This window comes from Ornithorhynchus anatinus, chromosome 1 (genome assembly GCF_004115215.2).
Source record: "Ornithorhynchus anatinus isolate Pmale09 chromosome 1, mOrnAna1.pri.v4, whole genome shotgun sequence".
NCBI classification, from domain to species: domain Eukaryota; kingdom Metazoa; phylum Chordata; class Mammalia; order Monotremata; family Ornithorhynchidae; genus Ornithorhynchus; species Ornithorhynchus anatinus.
This window is the reverse complement of record NC_041728.1, coordinates 164,727,947-164,751,830: the sequence shown is the minus strand read 5'-3', so window position 1 is coordinate 164,751,830 and position 23,884 is coordinate 164,727,947. Positions and strand designations below refer to the sequence as shown.

General features: G+C 49.4%; 1 protein-coding gene and 1 non-coding gene across 2 annotated transcripts; one reads left to right on the top strand and one right to left on the bottom strand.

Annotated features, from left to right (window-relative positions):
• Positions 1-447: 447 nt before the first annotated feature.
• On the bottom strand, positions 448-23,684 carry PIGX (phosphatidylinositol glycan anchor biosynthesis class X). Its single transcript, XM_029074979.1, has 6 exons — positions 23,402-23,684; positions 19,444-19,507; positions 14,801-14,942; positions 7,290-7,503; positions 6,289-6,389; positions 448-748 (listed from the first exon to the last, which is right to left on the bottom strand). The coding sequence occupies exons 1-6, from the start codon at positions 23,667-23,669 to the stop codon at positions 599-601; spliced, it is 939 nt and encodes a 312-aa protein (XP_028930812.1). The 5' UTR covers positions 23,670-23,684; the 3' UTR covers positions 448-598.
• On the top strand, positions 5,470-5,540 carry TRNAG-GCC. Its single transcript has one exon. It is a non-coding gene; the product is annotated as a tRNA-Gly (tRNA).
• Positions 23,685-23,884: the final 200 nt, after the last annotated feature.

The window sequence follows — 23,884 nt, the reverse complement described above, 5'->3', positions numbered from 1 at the left end:
TGGTTTAAATTGAATTCTCTCAAGTATTTTTTGAGTCCTCTGGCCTTCTTTTGACTGAAAGTGACTGAGAGGAACTTTGCAAACTAAAGTCTTCTGATTGGGTGATAATATGCTCCGCCCTGACAAGTTTCCACAGCGGCCTTCTTTTAACAGCCCATCTCTGAAACTCTGGCTCTTCTCTGAGGTCTCACTATCTACAGCTCTCTAATTCTTGGTAAATGGAAGTTCAGTTAAGCTCCCCATTTACCGAACGCTTAGCTAAAACCTGCTTTCTTTTCCGGTCACAAAAATCAGTAAGATGTATCCCCTTCCAGTGCCATGACTAGCCTTTTAATATTCCAAGTGGGAAAACAAAGATCAACTTGGTTAGATTATACAGCGTTGGAGGATTAGCCGAGACTTTAAAAAGAACTCACCTAAGAATCCTGGAATTACAGGAGACGGGTATTCTCTGACGTTTTGAGGGATCAAAGCTCCTCTTTTAATAAACAATTTTATTCTACTGGATTCTTTACAACTTGAAATAACAGTAGATAAAGCGAATCCCCCAGTACAAGTGGTGAGTAGTGTTTAGATTTGCCGAGGGTAGAGCCGGGCGTCACGCGTCTTCGGAGAAACGCCCGTGTTTGAGAAGCGCGGCCAGAACGTAAATGCAACAGAAGATTGTGGTGAGCAGAGTCACGAGACACACCAAGGGAGTGTGTCCCGTCAGCCCCACCGGAACGTTCCATCTCACCTCCTTGCTGACCTACGGGAGAAGGAAGAAAAATCACCACGCTACAGTCACGAGTCTGACGGAGACACCTTGAAATGGGTATTTAAGATGAATATCCTCCCAAGCGCTTAGTACGGTGCTCTGCATACAGTAAGTGTTCGATAAACGCCACTGATCGACTGATCCTGTAACCACACCGATCACTCAACTCGGGAGAAGCGGCGTGGCCGAGTGGCTAAAGTCCGGGCCCGGGAGTCGGAAGGATCTGGGTCACGGTCCCGCTACCTGTCTGCTGGGTGACCTCGGGCAAGTCGCTTCACCTCTCTGCGCCTCAGTTACCTCGCCCGTAAAATGGGGATTGGGACTGTGAGCCAGGGGCTGTGTTCGACGAGATTAGTCTGTATCCACCCCAGCGCCTGGAACAAAGTAAGCGCTTAACAAATACCCTAAGAAAAAAAAGCCACCTAGTTTTTGGTTCTCTTCACTCCATCAATGGTATCTATTGAGTGTTACTGTGTGCAGAGCACTGTACTAAGCACGTGGCTCAGTGGAAAGAGCCCGGGGTTGGGAGTCAGAGGACGTGGGTTCTAATCCCGACTCCGCCACTCGTCTGCTGCGTGACGTTGGGCGAGTCACTTCTCTGGGCCTCAGTTCCCTCATCTGGAAAATGGGGATTAAGACTGTGAGCCCCTCGTAGGACAACCTGATGACCTTTATCGACCCCAGCACTTAGAACTAGGCTGGGCACATAGTAAGCGCTTGACAGATACCATCACCATCATTATTATTACTTGGGAGAGTACCCCGCAACAGAGTTGGCAGGCTCATTCCCTGCTCACAAGGAGCCTACATCTGGAGGCAGACATTAAAATACATAAATGAAGGATATGAGGGTTACGTGCTGTGCGCTGGAGGTTGGGGTGATTCTTAAGCAATAATGTAATAATAATGTTCGTATTTGTTAAGCGCTTACTATGTGCAGAGCACTGTTCTAAGCACTAGGGTAGACACAGGGGAATCAGGTTGTCCCACGCGGGGCTCACAGTCTTCATCCCTTCTTCTGCATCGGAGAAGCAGCGTGGCTCAGTGGAAAGAGCATGGGCTTTGCAGTCAGGGCTCACGAGTTCGAATCACAGCTCTGCCACTTGTCGGCTGTGTGACTGTGGGCGAGTCACTTAACTTCTCTGTGCCTCAGTTCCCTCGTCTGTAAAATGGGGATTAAGACTGGGAGCCCCACGTGGGACAACCTGATTCCCCTATGTCTACCCCAGCGCTTAGAACAGTGCTCGGCACATAGTAAGCGCTTAACAAAAAATACCAACACCACCCCCATTTTACAGATGAGGGAACTGAGGCCCGGAGAAGTGAAGTGACTTGCCCACAGTCACACAGCTGACAAGCGGCAGAGCTGGGATTTGAACTCATGACCTCTGACTCCAAAGCCCAGGCTCTTTCCACTGAGCCACGCTGCTTCTCTAAGCACCTAAGGCTACAGATCCAAGAGCATGAAGGGCTGCAGAAAGGTGAGGGAGAGGGCCAAATCAACGGTCCTCACCCCATGGGTCCACCCTCACAGACTCACCGAATCAACCGACTATTTATGGATTTAGCCTGACCGGCCAGTATATTTCGAGCCAAAACTCACTTCTACCTGAAGTATCCAAATAACTGAGGGCTGAGGGGAGAGAGAAAAACCTCAAGGAACTATACTTCTCGTAAGGCAAAAGACTCGCATCTCACTCATTCGATCGATCGTATTTATTGAGCGCTTACTGTGTGCGGAGCGCTGTATTAAGTGCTTGGGAGAGGACAGTACAGCGATGAGGTCCCAGGACCTCCATGGAGGGGACTTGAAAAAGAGCGGACAATGAGACTCTACTTGCTCCCTTCTCCTGCTTCTGGACGTTTGAGCTGACTGGTGGGAGTTTGCCCTCCTTATTTCGAACCTGGTGGATCTCAAATCCCAGGCTTTTTTTCCAGAGAAACCTATAATCTGCATTTTGCGGTCGTTTCCCGGCGCTGTTTTTTATGGTATTTGTTAAGCGCTTACTATATGCTTGGTGCTGGACTAAGCGTTCGGGCAGATACAGGCTAATCGGGTTGGACACGGTCCAGGTCCCACATGGGGCTCATGGTCTCAATCCCCCTTTGACAGATGAGGTGACAGTCGCAGAGAAGTGAAGTGACTCGTCCAAGGTCACAGAGCCGACCAGTGATGGAGCCGTGATTGGAACTCAGGTCCTTCTGATTCTCAGGCCTGTGCTCTATCCACCTGGTCACCAACTCCTTTCCGCGCTTCATTCCTCGATATGTGAGAATGAAAAATTGCTCTTCAGAGCCCAGCCCCATAAATTATTAAGGTATTCGTGAAGCGCTTACTATGTATCAAGCACTGTTCTAAACGCTGGTATAGATACCAGTTAATCAGGTTGGTCACAGTCTCTGTCCGGGATGAGACTCGCCATCCAAGTAGATAGGAGAACAGATACTGAATGCCCATTTTAGCGATGAGACAGCTGAAGCACGGAGAAGTGAAGTGACTTGCTCAGGGTCACAGGGCAGACGAGTGGAAGAGCAGGGATTAGAACCCAGGTCCTTCTATCAGGCCCGGGCTTTTTCCACTAGGTCGTGCTGTGGTAGATGAGCAAAGACGTCAGGGCCTTTGGCTCTGCCCGCGAGTCTGTTGATACCGATCAGGCTCTGAGACATTTTGAAAGGTTCCCGGGGTAATAATCTGCAGGAACAGTGAGCCGGCGATCAATTTTCTTTCATCAATCCTGAAACCACAGGCATTTTTTAAAGCTCCCCATCGATCCCAACCTCTTTCTCTGACTCACCTCTGACTCACCTCTCATTTCCCCAGCTAATCTCCAATCTCCTCTCCCGACCTTCTCCCTCCCATCGGCGTCACCTCTGCACCCGAGTTCGTACCCCCTGAGCGCTTTGCGACTCACCCATCCCTACGGCACTTATTCATTCATTCATTCAATCGCATTTACTGAGGGCTTACTGTGTGCCGAGCACTGTACTAAGCGCTTGGAAAGTATAATTCAGCAAAAGAGAGAGACAATCCCCGCCCACAACGGGGTCACAGTCTAGAAGGGGGGAGAAAGGCATCGAAATAAGTAAAAAGGCATCAATGGCATCAATAAAAATAGAATTACATATATATATATATACACACTTCATTAAATAGATAGAATAATAAATATGTACATAGATACACAAGTGCTGTGGGGCAGGGAGGAGGGTAGAGCAAAGGGAGCGAGTCAGGGCGACGGAGAGGGGAAGGGGAGCAGAGGACAAGGGGGCTTAGTCTGGGCTTATGCCCTTTTCTTTACATCTGCTTCTTCCCCCATCTGCAATTTATTTTTACGCGCACCTCCCCTGCTAGATTGAAAAATCCTTGAAAGCGGCCATCATGTCTACCTACTGCACTGTACTTTCCCAAGTGTTTTGAACACAGTAACTGCTCCGTGATGGATTAAATGATTGCCTCTGAATTATATTTTCTTGTTTGTGGTCACAAGGAAATACACTGTCTTTTATAAAACCTTACTTTCAGGCGGAGAGGGCATCGGTTTCACATTGCCAGTAAGATAATTCCCCACTACCGATGCACATTTTAAACCATACCATCACTAAATTGTGTAAGTGCAGCACCCGTGGATTTTTATTCTTAGAAAATGATTTCCCATTTTTGTAACAGTATTTGCTAAAGGCGTACTATGTGCCAGGCACTGTATTAAGCGCTGGGGTAGACACAAGCTACTCAGGCAGGACACAGTCCATGTCCCACATGGGGCACACAGTCTTAATCTCCATTTTACAGATGAGGTAACTGAGGCACAGAGAGGTGAAACGGCTCGCCCAAGGTCACCCAGCAGGTCGGTGGCAGAGTGGGGTTAGAACCCAGGTCCTTCTAGCGGGCCCATGCTCTGTCCACTAGGCCACGGTCCTTCTACATTTTCTACGTAATGACAGAAGAAGTCCAATCTCGTTCATTTACAGCAACCAAACCGACAGTTAAGTGTAGGTTTCATCCTATGCATTTTGCCCTGCAAAATGTAATAATAATTATGGTATTTGTTAAGCCCTTACTGTGTGCCGAGCACTGTTCTAAGCGCTGGGATAGATACAAGGTAATCACATTGTCCCACTTGACGCTCACAGTTTAATCCCCATTTTATAGATGAGGTAACTGAGGCACAGAGAAGTTAAGTGATTTGCCCAAGGTCACACAGCAGACAAGTGGCAGAGGCGGGATCAGAACCCCTGTCCTCTGACTCCCAAGCCCGGGTTCTTTCCACTGAGCCAAAAACTAAAAGGCATTATTTTTCCCTGTTTAGAAAAGACTAAATAAAATACAGAGTGTTACTACGTAAGACTGAAGTGGCTTCCTGGTGCAGATACGGTGCTTCCTTCCACAAGTGCCCACTTTTCTGCACAATTTTCAGGATATTTAAAGGTGGGGCATTTATGCGGGTCATACAAGAATGAACTAACTATTGAGCCACTACCAGGTGCAGAGCACTGTACTAATAAATAAATACTTTATTTACTTGGGAGAGTACCATGCAACAGAGACGGTAAACACGTTGCCTGCCCACAAGGAGTTTAATTAAATCTAGCAATAAAGGAGGGAGGAGACAAGAAAGAAGTAAAGGAGGAGGGAAGAAAGGTTTGAGGGCACCTGAGCCTGACAATCTGACTTCTACTGCATTTTTTCAAGTCGGCCCACAGAGACGTTCAACGCGCTGGTGGTTCAGCGGTAGAATTCTCGCCTGCCACGCGGGACGTCCGGGCTCGATTCCCGGCCGATGCAAGTGTGTGTTTATTTTGATTAGACTGTGAGCCCGTCATTGGGCAGGGATTGTCTCTATCTGTGGCTGAACTGTACATTCCAAGCGCTTAGGACAGTGCTCTGCACACAGTAAGCGCAATAAATACTACCGAATGAATGAACGCGTCAAACGCCATCTCAACCCGAGCCATATTACACATGATCTTCCTTCTGCACCTCCCTAGCCCGCGGGAGGCCTGGTTATTGCTGCTACTCAATTATGCGGTACAAAACATAATCTTTTATTTCCTCCCCCAAAATCAGGGTGGGGCAGTTATGTGGTGGAAGCGATTGGGGAAGTAAATGGAGTAGCTGTTTCTAATAGTTTACCTGAAATTCCAGCCCCCCAGAATATCAAAAGAATAAAGAAAATGTTCTATTGTAGACAATGAGAGGACTGGGAGTCAGAGGAGCTGGGTTTTAATCGGTGCCTGTAAAATGTGCCTGGGGAAACTGAGGTTTTAATCGATACCTGTAAAATGTGCCTCAGTTTCCTCACCCGTAAAATGGTGACTCAGTACCTGTTCTCTCTCCTACCTGGGCTGCGTCCCCCACGTGGCTCAGGGACTGTGTCCAACCTGATTGATCTGTATCTACCCCAACGTTTAGAAATGTGCTTGACACACAGCACGCACTTAACCAATACCACTTTTTTAAAAATCCAAGTAAGTAGAGTAGGTATGGCTAACAGTTTCCAAATCAAAGGACAAAAAAATGAATAACGGCTCACTAATATATACTCCACGCTGCTCCAGTGACACATCTGTTCACTTCTCAAAGAACAAGGAGCTGCCATTTCTGAGTGCTTCCAACACTTCCTGGTTGGGAAATCTGAAAAAGGTAGTAAAACAACAAAATTAGAAAACGTGTGCTATCCGTAGGAGGGACTGGCCATTTCAGGGAATGATTCTTTCACCTCAGTCCACCCGGTTCTCCTATTCAGTGTGGTCACACTGTATTAAGCAGCGTGGCTCAGTGGAAAGAGCCCGGGCTTAGGAGTCAGAGGTCGTGAGTTCTAATCCCGGCTCCTCCACTCATCAGCTGTGTGACTTTAGGCAAGTCACTTCATTTTTTTGTGCCTCAGTTCCCCCATCTGTAAAATGGGGATTAAGACTGCAAGCCCCACGTGGGACGGCCTGATTACCTTGTATCCCTCCCAGTGCTTTGAACAGGGCTTGGCACGCAGTAAGTGCTTAACAAATACCATTATTATTGTTGTTATTCCCCTGTGCCTGTCACCGAACCCTAAAAGCCCACAACCACTCCTTCCAACACCACGTCCCTCTGTGCCTTTGTGGCTTGGGTTCCCGGACGAACATCCCTTAATCCCCAAAGGCGTTCCGGCCAAAACACGTATTAAAAAGACAGAGGTGGAGACGGGATTGTTCCGGTACGTCTTCTGTCACTAGCCAGATGCATTTCAGTTCTAGCCGCCCGCCTCCTGGACGCAGATCTACAGCTCATCTGGGCAGAAGCCAAAGACTCCGACGAAACGTTCGGTGACCACGTGGTTTTGGCAGTCGAGAGAGTACCGAATAAAACAACTGAAAACCAGTACACGTCTTGAGAGAATCTACGGGAGACCTTACGAGACTCGGGGAAAAAGAAGCATCCCGCATTAATCTACCGCTTGCTTCCTCTCAATCAGAAGGCCGTCCTAGCGGATAGCTTCTTGGCCGGCCCTCGAGCCCTTCCGTGCCCCTCACCCAAAATCGCGGATTCCCTCCTCACCTTTGAGGCAATGGACGAGTAGTTCTGGTTTCTTCAGCACGACTGTAGCTACCCCATCTTGCTCTTGCGGGCGATGATAGCGAGAGTGAATGGGAAACACAGCTCGGAACGAGCCAGGGCGCTCGGGGATTGCTTTAGTGTAGATAAAGATGTCGAATTCTTTGGACAAGTATTCGGGGGCTTCCACGTCCACAAAATCTGGTACTACTGATACCTGTCGGACAGAATACAGACAGTGAAAAGGATGGGGAACTCACTTCACTTCTCAGGGACTCGGTTTCCTCATCTGTAAAATGGGGATGAAGACTGTGAGCCCCACGCGGGACAGGGGTCGTGTCCAACCCGATGCGATTGCACCCACCCCAGCGCTTAGTGATAATAATAATAATAATAATGCTGGTATTTGTTAAGCGCTTACTATGTGCAAAGCACTGTTCTAAGCACTGGGGCGGATACAAGGTGATCAGATTGTTCCTCATGGGGCTCACGGTCTTCATCCCCATTTTACCTTTTACAGAGAAGTGAAGTGACTTGCCCGAAGTCACACAGCAGGCGACGGGTGGAGCCGGCATTAGAACCCATGACCTCTGACTCCCAAACCCGGGCTCTTTCCACTGACCACGCTGCTTAGTACAGTGCATATAGTAAGCGCTCAACAAATACCGTACTTATTATTATTATTCATTCAATCGTATTTAGTGAGCGCTTCACTGTGAGCAAAGCGCTTGGGAGAGTACAATATAACAGTAAACGGACACTCTGCCGGCCCACACTGAGCTCACAGTCTAGAGGATTAATGAGAAAGAAAGCTGGGTGCTTAGTTCAGAGTCTGCACGTGGCAAGCGTCAACAGATGCCGCTGATGGGTTGATAAGGAAGCACTGGGAAACGAGCCTGACTCCAAAACCCCCCGTTACACAAACACACAAAAGAACATAAAGTTCTTACAAATACAGGAGATATCTACTACCAGAGGGAAGCAGCATGGCCTAGTGGAAAGGGCACAGAGGCCTGGAAGTTAGAGGACCCAGGTTCTAATCCTGCCTCTGCCACTTGTCTGTTGCGTGACCTTGGGCAAGTCACTGGACTTCTCTGTGCCTCCGTTCCCCAATCTGTAAAACGGGGAAATAATCCCCCTTTGAGCCCCACGTGGGACAGGGATTGTGGCCGATCTATTTACCTCGCGTCTACCGCAGAGCTTAGAACGGTGCTTGACACATAGTAAGCGCTAACAGATACTATAATTTTGATTTAAAAGGAACAAGCAAAGTAAAATAATAATGGCATTACTGTCACACTTATCAGCTGTGTGACTGTGGGCAAGTCACTTCACTGGGCCTCAGTTCCCTCATCTGTAAAATGGGGATGAAGACTGTGAGCCCCACGTGGGACAACCTGATCACCTTGTATCCTCCAGCGCTTAGAACAGTGCTCTGCACGTAGTAAGCGCTTAAGAAATACCAACATTATTATTTAAGCGCTTACTAGGTGGCAGGCACTGTATTAAGCACGGGGTTAGACACAAGATAAGCAGAATGGACAGAGTCCCTGTTCCACAAGGGGCTCATAGTCGCAATCCCCATTTTACAGGTGAGGTAACCGAGGCCCAGAGAAGTGAAATGACTTGCTCAAAGTCACCCAGCTGTCAGGTGGCAGAGGCGGGATTAGAACCCACGACCCCTGACTCCTAAAGCCCGGGCTCTTTCCACTGAGCCACGCTGCTTCTCTAGAGTGCTTCTTCGTAGAGTGCTCTGCACACAGTCAGCGCTCAGTAAATACGATCGGAGGAATGACTATTATGAGGGAAGCCGCATGGCTCACAAGTGGCGGGGCCGGCATTCGAACCCATGACCTTCTGATTCCCAAGCCCGTGCTCCAGCCACCACGCCACGCTGCCAAGCCAGTCATTCTGGTAGTTTCCTGTTTTTTCATATCAACAGAAAATGAATCAAGAGCACTGTGGTCAAGCCAGGAAGTTAATCTGAAGTGTTGCCCAATCAGCAGTATCTGTCGCTCGCTTTAGGTAGAATTTACAGTTTACGTTCGATTATGTTTGAGCTACTTTCCAATTACCAAAACACTGTCCATGTGTGTCATTAGGAAGAATCAGACCTCGGGATTAGTACACTGCCGACAAACCAGGAACCAGGAGTAGCCTAGTGGATAAAGCAGAAGCCCGGGAGCCAGAGGGCACGATTCTAATCCCGGCTCCGCCACTTGCCTGCGGTGTGACCCTGGACAAGTCACTTTACTTCTCGAGACTGTAAGCTCAGCGTGGGCAGAGAACATGACCACAGACTCTGTGATACTTATCCTTCCAGTGCTCTGCACACAATAAGTGCTCAATATATACCATTGATTGTTTTCTGGGCCTCAGCTTCCTCAACTGCAAAATGGGGATTCTCCCTCCTATTTAGAATACGAGTCCCATGTGTATCTAGCCTGATTAACTTGGATTTACACTTAACTGCTCGGTGCCTCAGTTACATCATCTGTAAAATGGGGATGAAGACTGTGAGCCCTACGCGGGACGACTGTATCTATCCCAGTGCTTCAAACAGTGCTCTGCACATAGTAAGTGCTTAACAAATACCAACATTGCATATATTTTTACTACCCTATTTATTTTGTTAATGAGATGTACATCCCCTTGATTCTATTTACTGCTATTGTTTTAATGAGATGTTCATCCCCTCGATTCTATTTATTGCCATTGTTCTTGTCTGCCCGTCTCCCCGATTAGACCGTAAGCCCGTCAATGGGCAGGGACTGTCTCTATCTGCTGCCCATTTGTTCACTCATACAATAGTATTTATTGAGCGCTTACTATGTGCAGGGCACTGTACTAAGCGCTTGGAACGGACAAATCGGCAACAGATAGAGGCAGTCCCTGCCCTCTGACGGGCTCACGGTCTAATCGGGGGAGACGGGGAGACGAGAACCATGGCAATAAACAGAGTCGAGGGGAAGAACATCTCATAAAAACAATGGCAAGTAGAATCAGGGTGATGTACATCTCATTAAACAAAATAAACAGGGTGATGAAGATATATACAGTCGGGCGGACGAGCACAGCGCTGAGGGGGTGGGAAGGGAGAGGGGGAGGAGGAGAGGGAAAGGGGGGAGAAGAGGGTTTAGCTGCGGAGAGGTGAAGGGGGGTGTAGAGGGAACAGAGGGAAAAAGGGGGGAGCTCAGTCTGGGAAGGCCTCTTGGAGGAGGTGAGCTTTAAGTAGGGATTTGAAGAGGGGAAAACCAAGCTTGTACGTTCCAACCGCCTAGTAGTGTGCTCTGCACATAGTAAGCACTCAATAAATACTATTGAATGAACATTATTATTAACCCCAGCAGTCAGAACAGTGCTTGACTCATGGTAAGTGTGTAAAAAATACTGTTGAGGGGAAAAAAAAAAAAAGAGAATCCACCTAGTTTCAGCTCAAGGAATTCTAAGAGAAGTCGATCCATTAATCATATTTACTGAGTACTTTCTATGTACAGAGCACTGTACTAAGTGCTTGGTAGAGTACACTATATCAGAGTTGACAGACACGTTCCCTGCGCACAACAAGCTTACAGTCTAGAAGGGAAGGCAGACGTGAATACGTTAATATAAATAAATTACAGATACGTACAAAAGGGCTGTGGGGCTGAGAAGGCGGGGATGAATAAAGGGAGCAAATCAGGGCGATGCAGAAGGGAGTGGGAGAAGAGGAAAGGAGGGCTCAGTCAGGGAAGGCCTCCTGGAGGAGGTGGGCCTTCCATAAGGCTTTTAAGGTGGGGAGGGGGATCGTCTGTCGGATACGGAGAGAGAAGGCGTTCCGGGCGCGAGGCGGGACGTGGGCGAGATGGCGGCGGCGAGACAGACGAGATGGAGGGACAGCGAGAAGGTTGGCATTAGAGGAGCCAAGTGTGCGGGCCGGGTTGGGGTAGGAGAGCAGGGAGGCGAGGTAGGAGGGGCCGAGGCGACTGAGCGTTTTAAAGCCGATGGTAAGGAGCTCCCGTCTGACGCGGAGGTAGACGGGCAACCTCTGGAGGTTCTCGGAGGAGAACGAAATCTGGACTGAGTGGTTTCGTGGAAAAGCGACCTGGCAGAAGAATGAAGTCTGGGCTGGAGCGGGGAAAGGCAGGAGGCGGGGAGGTCGGCAAGGAGGCAGATGCCGCCATCAAGGCGGGAAAGGGGAAGGGCCTGGATTAACGCGGCGGCGGTTTGGAGGAGCAACGCAAATCGGGACCCAGGCCCTTACTACTGCAAATAGTATTATCCTGAAAATCCAAATAAAGATCTTGTTTTATCCCCGGTAACACATCCTACCCATCACAGCTATAGCCTCCTCCCCCTTCTTCAATCATATCTATTGAGCACTCACCGTGAGCAAAGCACCGTACTAAGCGGTACGATATAACAACGATGCAAACCAAGACGTCTCGATCTTTTCGCCCCAGAAACTGGCCACCACTCACCACTCACACTAGCCCTACTCCCCTCTCTGTAATTTACGTTAATGCCCATCTCCCCCTGTAGACTAGAAGCTCGTGGGCAGGACCTGTGTCTACCGACCCCGTTGTGCTGTACTTTCCCAGGCGCTCAGGACAACGTTCTGCACACACTAAGCGCCCAATAAAGACCAATGACTGATCGATCGGTTGGGTTTTGAGCCTCTACGGGGCTCAGTGGAAAAGAGCCTGGGCTTCGGAGTCAGAGGTCATGAGTTTGACTCCCGGCTCTGCCACTTGTCAGCTGTGCGACTGTGGGCGAGTCACTTCACTTCTCTGGGCCTCAGTTACCTCATCTGTAAAGTGGGGATTAACTGTGAGCCTCACGTGGGACGACCTGATGACCCTGTATCTCCCCCAGCGCTTAGAACGGTGCTCTGCACACGGTAAGCGCTTAACAGATACCAACATTATTATTATCATTATAAGGCCGCTTCTTGCTGTGCTTCTTGCTGGGGTAGCAACAGGGGCTTCGCCCCCTTTCCCTCTGCTCCTCCCTCTCCCCTCAGCACTGTGCTCATTTGAATATATTTTTATTAGCCTATTTATTTTGTTAATGAGGTGTACATCCCCTTGATTCTATTTATCGTGATTATGTTGTCTTGCTTTTGTTTCGTTCTGTTTCCCTCTGCCGTCTGTCTCCCCCGATTAGACTGTGAGCCCGTCACTGGACAGGGATCGTCTCTATCTGTTGCCAAATTGTACAGTCCAAGAGCTCAGTACGGTGCTCTGCACACAGTAAGCGCTCAATAAATTATTAAATACTACTGAATGGTGAGTGGGGGCAACCGGGGGGGTTGTGGGCGAGGAAATTCTCTCCTTCAGTGTTCCACCCCCACTGCCGCTCTGCCTTGGACGGAGAAGAAATCCGCACTTTTGTTTTTTGATTTTTTTGATTTTTTTTTGGTATTAGTCAGTCAGTCGACCGTATTGTATTGAGCGCTTACTGTGTGCAGAGCCCTGCACTATATGCTTGGGAGAGTACAATATAACAGTAAGCAGACACATTCCCTGCCCACAACAGGCTTCCAGTCTAGAGGGAGCTTGCTGTAAAGCTAGTAAAGCGCTTACTGTGTACCGTTCATTCATTCAATAGTATTTATTGAGCGCTTACTATGTGCAGAGCACTGTACTAAGCGCTTGGAATGGACAAATCGGTAACAGATAGAGACAGTCCCTGCCCTTTGACGGGCTCACGGTCTAATCGGAGGAGACGGACAGACAAAAACAATAGCAATAAATAGAATCAAGGGGATGAACATCTCATTGAAACAATAGCAAATAAATAGAATCAAGGGGATGTACATCTCATTAACAAAATAAGGCACTGTACTAAGCACTGAGGAAGATACAAGACCGTAAGCCCGTCAAACGGCAGGGACCGTCTCTATCTGTTGCCGACCTGTTCATTCCAAGCGCTTAGTACAGTGCTCTGCACATAGTAAGCGCTCAATAAATACTATTGAATGACTATCATGTTGGATCTAGTTCATCAGGGAGTCTGGCAAGCAGCAATCCAGCAATGAGAAGCAGTGTGGCCTAGTGGATAGAGGGTGGACCTGGGAATCAGAAGGAGCTGGGTTCTAATCCCACTCCGCCACTTGTCTGCTGTGGGACCTTGGGCAAGTTACCTTTTTAAAATGGGATTTGTTAAACTCTTACTATGTGGCAGGCACTGTATGAAGCACTGGGTTAGATACAAGATAATCAGTTTGGACACAGTCCCTGTCCCACATGGGGCTCGCGGTCTTCATCCCCGTTTTACAGGTGAGGTAACTGAGGCCCAGAGAAGTGAAGTGACTTGCTCAAGGTCCCACAGCAAACAAGCGGCGGAGCCGATATTAGAAACCCAGGTCCTTCTGATGCCGAGGTCTCTGCTGTATCCACTAGGCCACACCATTTAACCTCTCTGGGCTTCAGTTCCCTCTATAAAATAGGGATTATTAATTATAATAATGATGATGATGGTGGTATTTGTTAAGTGCTTACTCTGCGCCAAGCACTGTCCTAAGCGCTGGGGTAAGATACAGGTTGTCCCAGGTGGGGCTCACAGTCTTAATCCCCATTTTACAGATGAGGTAACTGAGGCCCAGAGAAGTGACTTGCCCACAGTCACACAGCTGATAAGTGGCAGAGCCGGCATTAGAACCCACGACTTCTGACTCCCAAGCCCGGCCTCTTTCCACTAAGCCACGCTGCTCGGGACACGGACTGTGCCCAACCCGATTATCTTGTACTTAGAGGCAGCGTGGCTCGGTGGAAAGAGCTCGGGCTTGGGAGTCAGAGGTCATGGGTTCGAATCCCGGCTCCGCCACTTGTCCGCTCTGTGACTGTGGGCAAGTCATTTAACTTCTCTGTGCCTCAGTTACCTTATCTGTAAAATCGGGATTAACTGAGAGCCTCACGCGGGACAACCTGATTATCCCGGATCTCCCCAGCGCTTAGAACGGTGCTCTGCATAGTAAGCGCTTAACAAATACCAGCTTTATTATTTTTATTAATGCCCATTTTCCAGATGAGGTGACCGAGGCCCAGAGAAGTGAAGTGACTCGTCACACCGATGGTTAGAGAAGCAGCGTGGCTCAGTGGAAAGAGCCCCGGTTTGGGAGTCAGAGGTCGTGGGTTCTAATCTCGGCTCCGCCACTTGTCAGCTGTGTGACTGTGGGCAAGTCACATAACTTCTCTGAGCCTCAGTTACCTCATCTGTAAAATGGGGATGAAGACTGCTCTGCACATAGTAAGCACTTAACAAATACCAACATTATTATTATATTACCCCAATGCGCGGTACAGTGCCCGGCAAACTCTTAGCTCTTACCAAATATCTTTAAAAACAAAGAACGAAAAACGGGAACCCCCCCCCCCGCAACAAGAGGGCTATTTTGCTGCTGCTTGTCCCTTCCCCCCTTCAGTCCGCCTGCATCCCTCGTCATCACGGTCACCTCCCCGAAAACCCCCCCGCCGGGTCTCCGGCGAGAACCTCTCGGTGCCGCACGTCACGTCCAAGCTCGGCGTCCGTACCTCGGCAGTCCTGTCTTCCTCTAACGATGCCAACTCGAAGGGGTCCACGTACAGTCCCGACGGGATCTCTTGTTTCAGCAAGACCCGGCAGCTGCCGGTGTCCTCGACGCTTCCACCGAGTTCCACTTCTATCAGCAGGTCCCTTCAAAGACGTCCATCGAAACAGGGTGAGTATTTGCACTGCAAATAGCCGACCGGTCCGTACCTACCCCTGGGCTGAGCGTTCCCCGCGGCACCACCTCTCAGGGGAGTTGGGGAGGCCGGAGGTCCCCTCTGCATGGGGGGCTAGGAGGGCAACTGGCCCCATGGCGTTGCCCTCGTGGGCAGCCACAGCTGGAGGAGGAACAGGGGCGGTAATGTTGCTTATTAAGGACCTCCTAAGTGTAACGTACTGTACTACGCACTTGGAAAAGTACAGCGGAAACAGAAGATGTGTTGCCGGCCCAAAAGGAATAGGGGAGGAAGTGTGGACTACTGGAAAGAGTAGGAGTCCGGGACCCCAAGGACCTATTATTATATATTAATATATTATTTATATATAATATTATATATTATTCCTATAATAATAATGGTACTTATTATTCATTCATTCAATAGTATTTATTGAGCACTTACTATGTGCAGAGCTACTAAGCGCTTGGAATGGACAAATCGGCAACGGATAGAGACAGTCCCTGCCCTCTGACGGGCTTACGGTCTAATCGGGGGGGACGGGCAGACGAGAACAAGGGCAGTAAGTAGAGTCAAGGGGAACATCTCATTAAAACAATGGCAAATAAATAGAATCAGGGTGATGTACATCTCATTAAACAAAATAAATAGGGTGATGAAGATATACACGGTTGAGCGGACGAGTACAGTGCTGAGGGGAAGGGACGGGAGAGGGGGAGGAGGAGAGGGAAAGGGGGGAGAAGAGGGTTATTAAGCGCTCACTATGTTCCAGGCACGGCACTAAGCGTCGGGGTGGATACAAGCAAATCGGGTCAGACACAGTCCCTGTCCCACGTGGGGCTCACAGTCTCAATCCTCATTTTCCAGATGAGGGAACTGAGGCACAGAGAAGTTCATTCATTCAATAGTGTTTATTGAGTGCTTACTGGGTGCAGAGCACTGTACTAAGCGTTTGGAATGTACAATTCGGCAACAGATAGAGACGATCCCTGCCCCGTGATGGGCTTACAGTCTAATCGAAGCGACGTGCCCAAAGTCACGCAGCAGACAAGTGGCAGAGCTGGGATTGGAACCCGTGACTTTCTGACTCCTAGGCTCTATCCCCTATGCCAGGGTGCTTCTCTATGGTGCCGAACCTCTCTGTGCCTCAGTTTCTGCATCTGCAAAATGGAAAAGCAATACCTGTTCTCTCTTTCCCATAGACTGTGAGTGCCGTGTTAAACAGGGACCGAATCCAACCTCGTTGACTTGTCTCTACCTCAGCGCTTATGTTTGGCACATAGTAAGCACTTAACAAATACCACTATTAGCATACCATTGTTAATATTAGACATATAAAATATTTACAAATGGTGGAAGCAGGAGGAAGAATGGGAAGCAGAATGAATAGGCCAGAAATGAAATGTCAGAAAAAAAAAATCACAATAATTGAATGGTGCTACTGAATATACATCACTACAAAAGTGTGATTGAGGGGTATAAACAATAATAAAGATGGCATTTGTTAAGCGCTTACTATGTGCCAAGCACTGTTCTATGCACAGGTGTAATTAATGTTGGTATTTATTATGCGCTTACTATGTGCAGAGCACTGTTTTAAGCGCTGGGGTAGATACCGGGTAATCGCGTTGTCCTACATGAGGCTCACAGTCTTAATCCCCATTTTCCAGATGAGGTAACTGAGGCACAGAGAAGTGAAGTGACTTGCCCAAAGTCACACAGCTGACACGGGACGGAGCCGGGATTAGAACCCATGACCTCCGACTCCCCACCCCGTGCTCTTTCCACTGAGCCGTAAGTGTCACTAAGCCTAGGTGCTACGGGTGGCCATTAGTTGATTCTACTTGTTGGGTTGTCTGTCTTCCCCGTTTCGACTGTGAGCCCATTGTTGGGCAGGGATTGTCTCTATCAGATGCTGAACTGTACAATCCAAGCGCTTAGTACAGTGTTCCGCACACAGTAAGCGCTCAATAGAAGCAGCGTGGCTCAGTGGAAAGAGCCCGGGCTTGGGAGTCAGAGGTCGTGGGTTCTAACCCGGCTCTGTCACTTGTGACTTTGGGCAAATCACTTGGCTTCTCTGTGCCTCAGTTCCCTCATCTGTAAAATGGGGCTGAAGACTGAGAGCCCCTCGTGGGACAACCTCATTACCTTGTATTAACCCCAGCGCTTAGAACGGTGCTTTGCACATAATAAGCGCTTAACAGATACCATTATTATGATTATTACTATTAAATACGATTGAATGAATGAATGACTTGGAGGGCGGGGAATTAACTGGGAAGGGTTTGCTGGAGAGAGCGAGACTTTAGGAGGATCGAGAAGATGGGGAACACTGAGAACTGGAAGAAACTGGGGGCGGGAAGTAAGGAAGCAGGGTGAAAAACAGGTTAAAGGAGGGCAAGCCGAGAGTAGGAGACCGTGAGAAAACGAGTTTGGGCATTCATTCATTCAATAGTATTTACTGAGTGCTTACTATGTGCAGAGCACTGTACTAAGCGCTTGGAATGAACAAGTCGGCAACAGATAGAGACGGTCCCCGCCGTTTGACGGGCTTACGGTCTGATCGGGGGAGACGGAAAGTGCCATGTGGGGCTCATTCATTCAGTACTATTTACTGAGCACTTACTGTGTGCAGAGCACTGTACTGAACGCTTGAGAGAGTACGGTACAATAATATAACAGACACATTCCCTGCCCACAACGAGCTTATTACGGTCTAGATGGGGGGTGGGGGAGACAGACATGAATATAAATAAATGAGAGATAATTACTTAAGTGCCGCGGGGCTGGGAGGGGGGGGGGAGGAGTAAAGGGAGCAACTTGAGGTGACGCAGGAGGGAGGGGGAGAAGAGGAAAGGGCGGATGGGAGAAGCAGCGTGGTTCAGTGGAAAGAGCCCGGGCTTTGGAGTCTGTGGTTACTGTACAGCACTTGGTAGTGTTCTGCACACAGTGAGCACTCCACTAATGCCACTGACTGACTGACGAGGGAGTCAGCCCAGGAAACTGAAAGAACAGTCGGAGGGGTAGGAAGAACAGTCGGAGGGGTAGGAAGAGATCCAGGTGAGTGTGGAGGTGACAACGTCGGGAGCGGACGGCGTTCCACGGAAGAGGGAGCTGAGGGCTCAAGAAGCATCAGAGAAGATCGTTTAGACCGTGAGCCCGGCATTGGGCGGGGATTGTCCCTATCTGTTCCCGAATTGTACATTCCAAGCGCTTACTACAGTGCTCTGCACATAGTAAGCGCTCAAACAATACTACTGAATGAATCGGGCTTGCCTAAGGCGGGCACTGGGGGGTGAGGTCGCGCGGAGGGACAGAAACCTGACTGCACTGAGTCAAGAGGGGAGTCGGGGGACAGGACGTAAAGGCCGGGTGTAAACATCACCCATTCAAGGAATGTGGACCGGGATGGGAGGAAAGAGATGGAATGAGAGTTGGAGGGGACGTGGGATCCGGAGGCGGCTTTCCGCCGTCCTCTCCTACCATAACCCAGCCCGCACACTTTGCCCCTCTAACGCCAACCTTCTCACCGTACCTCCATCTCCTCCATCTCACCGCTGACCTCTCGCCCCCCCGTCCAGCCTCTGACCTGGACCGTCCTCCCTCCTCAACTGACTCTCGCCCCACATCCAGCCTCTGACCTGGACCGCCCTCCCTCCTCGACTGACTCTCCCCCACTTCAGAGCCTTACTGAAGGCCCGTCTCCTCCAGGAGGCCCTCCTTTCCTCTTTTCCCACTCCCTTCTGCATCGCCTCGACTCGCTCCCTTTATTCCCTGCACACGGTGAGCGCTGAAAAAATACGACTGAACGACTGATCCCTCCTCCCGGCCGCACGGCACTTACGTACACATCTGCAATTTTATCTACTCTGTTCATTTCTGTCTCCCCCTCTAGACTGTAAGCTCGTTGTGGGCAAGGAATGGGTCTGGACTTAATACCGTGTTCTGCACATTGGGAGCACTCAATCGATACCACTGATTTTTTGTAGTAGAGGGGTGACTTCGGGCAGAGGGGAATCAGGCAAGGGAGGATCTGGGATAGGGTTACGGCTCTGAGGCCGGGCTAGGCCTCTGTGGTGGGGCTAGGGGTCGGAGGTCAGGCTAAGGGTCCGGGGTCAGGCTAGGGCTCCTCTCCTTCCCGGCCCCAGAGCTCAGTGAGGACGAACGGTCGGCCTGCGTCGGCCCCGGGGGCGGCCCGGGGGACGCGTCGGCGACCAAGCGGGGATCTGGCTCGGTAGTCGCCGCTGTCGCCGTGTAAGACACAAAACGAGGACGGCTTATATTGTACTCTCCCGAGCGTTTAGCACGGTGCTCCACTGCACAGTAAATCTGAGCCACTCTCGTTACTTACTTTAAAACTGCCAACCACGTTGCAGGTGCAACCTTCGTCAATCGGGAGCAGAAAAAGCAAACGAAGACTTTTGAGTCCAAACCATCAGCCCCAAACTGTTGAGGAAACATGAGGTATTTACCTGTGAAAGCCTTCCTTCAGGAGATCTTGTGTCAGCTTCGTTTCAGAGCAAGTGGACTGGACATCTGAAAACGAATAACAAACGTAGAGCAAATCAGTCCATTTCTTTTCAAAGGCGACACCGCCCCACCTCCCCTAGGGAAACGGTGCCTTTCGCTGGCGGGGGTGTGCTAGCGTTTTGGAAATGCCCAAAACTTTCATCTTTATAAGGATTTTTTTGGTTGCAGTTTCTTTTTCTTAACCTCATTCCTCCCCGCGCCCCGTTCCGGGGTTTTAGAAAGCAAGCAAGCAACAGGAGGGGCGTAAGGGTGAGTAGCCCCACTCATTCATTCAATAGTATTTACTGAGCGCTTACTATGTGCAGAGCACTGGACTAAGCGCTTGGAACGGACAATTCGGCACCCATCTGACAGATGGGGAAACTGAACCACGGGCCTGGGAGTCAGAAGGACCTGGGTTCTAATCCCGGCTCCACCCCTTGTCTGCTGAAGTGAAGTCGCTTCACTTCTCAGGGCCTCAGTTCCCTCATCTGTAAAATGGGGATGAAGACTGTGAGTCCCACGTGGGACACGCACTGTTTCCAATCTGATGAGCTCGTATCCACCCCAGCGCTTGGCACATAGTAAGTGCGTAACAAATTACCACAAAACGTCACTTCTCTGGGCCTCAGTTCCCTCACTGAGCTCATCTCAGCGCTTAGTAAGCACTTACCAAATACCATCATTATTATTTATCACTTGTCTCTGGGCCTCAGTTTCCTCATCTGTAAAATGGGGATGAAGACCGTGAGCCCCATGTGGAACGGGGACCGGGTCCATCCTGATTAGTTTGGATCTACCCCAGCGCTCAGGAATATCAACGGTAATGATTATGGCATTTATTAAGCGCTTACTATGTGTCAGGCACTGTACTGAGCGCCGGGGTAGATACGAGCAGATCAGGTTGGACACAGTCCCTTGTCCCATGTGGGGCTCACTGTCTCAATCCCCATTTGACAGATGAGGAAACTAAGGCCAGGGAAGTGAAGTGACTTGCCCAAGGTCACACAGCAGACCAGTGGTGAAGCAGGGGGACGGTGCGGTTAACAAAGACCATCATTATTATTATTATTGCTTCACTTCTCTGTGCCTCAGTTCCCTCATCTGTAAAATGGGGATTGAGACTGTGAGCCCCTCGTGGGATGGGGCTGTGTCCAGTCTGATTAGCTTGTATCCACCGCAGCGCTTAGTACAGTGCCTGGCACAGAGTGAGTGCTTCAGAGAGGCAGCATGGCTCAGTGGCTAGAGCCCGGGCCTGGGAGTCAGAAGGTCATGGGTTCTCTACCGATTAGACCGCGAGCCCGACATTGAGCAGGGATGGTCTCTCTCTGTTCCCGAATTGCACATTCCAAGCGCTTAGTACAGTGCTCTGCACATAGTAAGCGCTCAATAAATACGATTCAACGAATGAATGAATAATCCCGACTCGGCCACCTGTCTACCGTGCGACTTCGGGCAAGTCACTTCACATCTCTGGGCCTCAGTTTCCTCACCAGTAAGACGGGGATCAAGCCCGTGAGCCCCACATGGGACAACCTGATGACCTTGTATAATCATAATAAAGATGGCATTCGTTAAGCGCTCACTATGAGCCAAGCACTGTTCTAAGCGCTAGGGAAGATACAAAGTCATCAGATTGTCCCACGTGGGGCTCCCGGTCTTCATCCCCATTTTACAGATGAGGTCACTGAGGCACAGTGCTTGGCATATAGTAAGCGTTTCACAAATACCATCATTATTATTATGACTATTTATTATTATTTTAAGAGAAGCAGCGTGGCTCAGTGGCAAGAGCCCAGGCTTGGGAGTCAGAGATGGTGGATTCTAATACCAGCTCCGACACTTTTCATTCATTCATTCAATAGTATTTATTGGGCGCTTACTATGTGCAGGGCACTGTACTAAGCGCTTGGAATGAACAAGTCGGCAACAGATAGAGACGGTCCCTGCCCTTGTCAGCCGCACATAGTAAGTGCTCAATAAACACTACCGAATGCCTTTGGGCAAGTCACTTCACATCCCTGGGCCTCCGTTTCCTCATCTGGAAAATGGGGATGAAGACTGGGAGCCCCACGGGACAAACTAGCTGTCTTCCCCACTTCAAAGCCCCACTGAGAGCTCCCCTCCTCCAGGAAGCCTTCCCAGACTGAGCCCCCTTTTCCCTCTGCTCCTCCTCCCCTCCCCATCCCCCCGACTCCCTCCCTCTGCTCTACCCTCTTCCCCTCCCCACAGCATATGTGTATATTTGTACATATTTGTCTGTTTTATTAATGACGTGTATATATATCTATGATTCTATTTATCTTGATATTTACGCCAGACTATTTTTGTTTCGCTTTGTTGTCTGTCTCCCCCTTCTAGACTGTGAGCCCGTCGTCGGGCAGGGACTGTATCTGTTGCCGAATTGTACTTTCCGAGCGCTTAGTACAGTGCTCTGCACATAGGGCTCCAAAAATCTGACTGAATGAATAATAATTTTAAGTGCTTACTATGTGCCAAACACTGTTCTAAGCGCTGGGTAGATACAAGGTAACCAGGTTGTCCCACGTGAGGCTCCCAGTCTTCATCCCCATTTTACCAGATGAGGGAACTGAGGCCCAGAGAAGTGAAGTGACTGGCCCAAAGTCACACAGCTGACACGGGGGCGGAGCCGGGATTAGAACCCACCACCTCTGACTCCCGAGCCCGGGCTCGATCCACTGAGCCCTGCTAAATTCACTCATTCAATAGTATTTGAGCGCTTTCTATGTACTAAGCGCTTGGAATGTACAATTCAATTCCGCTTGACGTTGTATCCGCCCTGGCGCTTAGAACAGTGCTTGGCACATAGTAAATGCTTAAGAAATGCCATCATCAATATCATTATTACTGTTAACACGGTGGCTGGCACATAGCGCTGAACGAACCCAATAATAACGATAATAATAACAATGCTAATAGTAAAAATAATAGTCCAGATAACAGTGCTCTGCACATAGTAAACGCTTAACAAATACGAATATTATTATTATTATTGCTGTGAGCACCGTGGCTGGTCCAGAGTCAGGGCTTAAGAAACCCGATAATAACCATAGTAATAATAATGCTAATAGTAAAAATAATAGTCCAGATAACAGTGCTCTGCACATAGTAAACGCTTAACAAATACGAATATTATTATTATTATTGCTGTGAGCACCGTGGCTGGTCCAGAGTCAGGGCTTAAGAAACCCGATAATAACCATAGTAATAATAATGCTAATAGTAAAAATAATAGTCCAGATAACAGTGCTCTGCACATAGTAAACGCTTAACAAATACGAATATTATTATTATTATTGCTGTGAGCACAGTGGCTGGTCCAGAGTCAGGGCTTAAGAAACCCGATAATAACCATAGTAATAATAATGCTAATAGTAAAAATAATAGTCCAGATAACAGTGCTCTGCACATAGTAAGCGCTTAACAAATACGAATATTATCATTATTATTATTATTATTGCTGTGAGCACAGTGGCTGGTCCAGAGTCAGGGCTTAAGAAACCCGATAATAACCATAGTAATAATAATGCTAATAGTAAAAATAATAGTCCAGATAACAGTGCTCTGCACATAGTAAGCGCTTAACAAATACGAATATTATTATTATTATTATTATTGCTGTGAGCACAGTGGCTGGTCCAGAGTCAGGGCTTAAGAAACCCGATAATAACCATAGTAATAATAATGCTAATAGTAAAAATAATAGTCCAGATAACAGTGCTCTGCACAAAGTACTTAACAAATACCAACATTATCATTATTGCTGTGAGCACCGTGGCTGGTCCAGTGTCAGGGCTTAACAAACCCGATAATCACTATAATAATAATAATGCTAATAACGAAAATAATAGTCCAGATAATACCAATAATAATACTCTTAGCAGAGATGGTCCTGCTGACCTTGGCGCGCGGTGACGGCGGCGGCGAGGAGGAGGAAGGCCGCGAAGGCCCCTAATGGAGCCAGGGCGCCGATCGGATGGACAGGTCCGGCCGCGGGGGGGGGGGCGCGCACGTCGCGAGGCGGGGGCGCGCACGCTGCCAACCCCGAGAGGGGGGCGGCCGGATGCGCGCGCAGCTCCTTCCCCACCTCGGAGCGCGGGCAGGGCGCATGCGCACTCAGCTCCCTCTCCCTGCGTCCCTCCCTCCTCGGGGCGCGGGTAGGGCGCATGCGCGCGCAGCTCCCTCTTTCCCTCCGTCTCCCTGCCTCCTCGGGGCTCGGGCAGGGCGCATGCGTGCGCAGCTCCCCCTCTCTCTCTCTCCCCCCCCCTCGGGGCGCGGGCAGGGCGCATGCGCGCGCAGCTCCCTCTCTCCCCCTGGGGCGCGGGCAGGGCGCATGCGCGCTCCACCCCGCCGGCCGGATGCGCGCGCAGCTCCCTCGTTCCC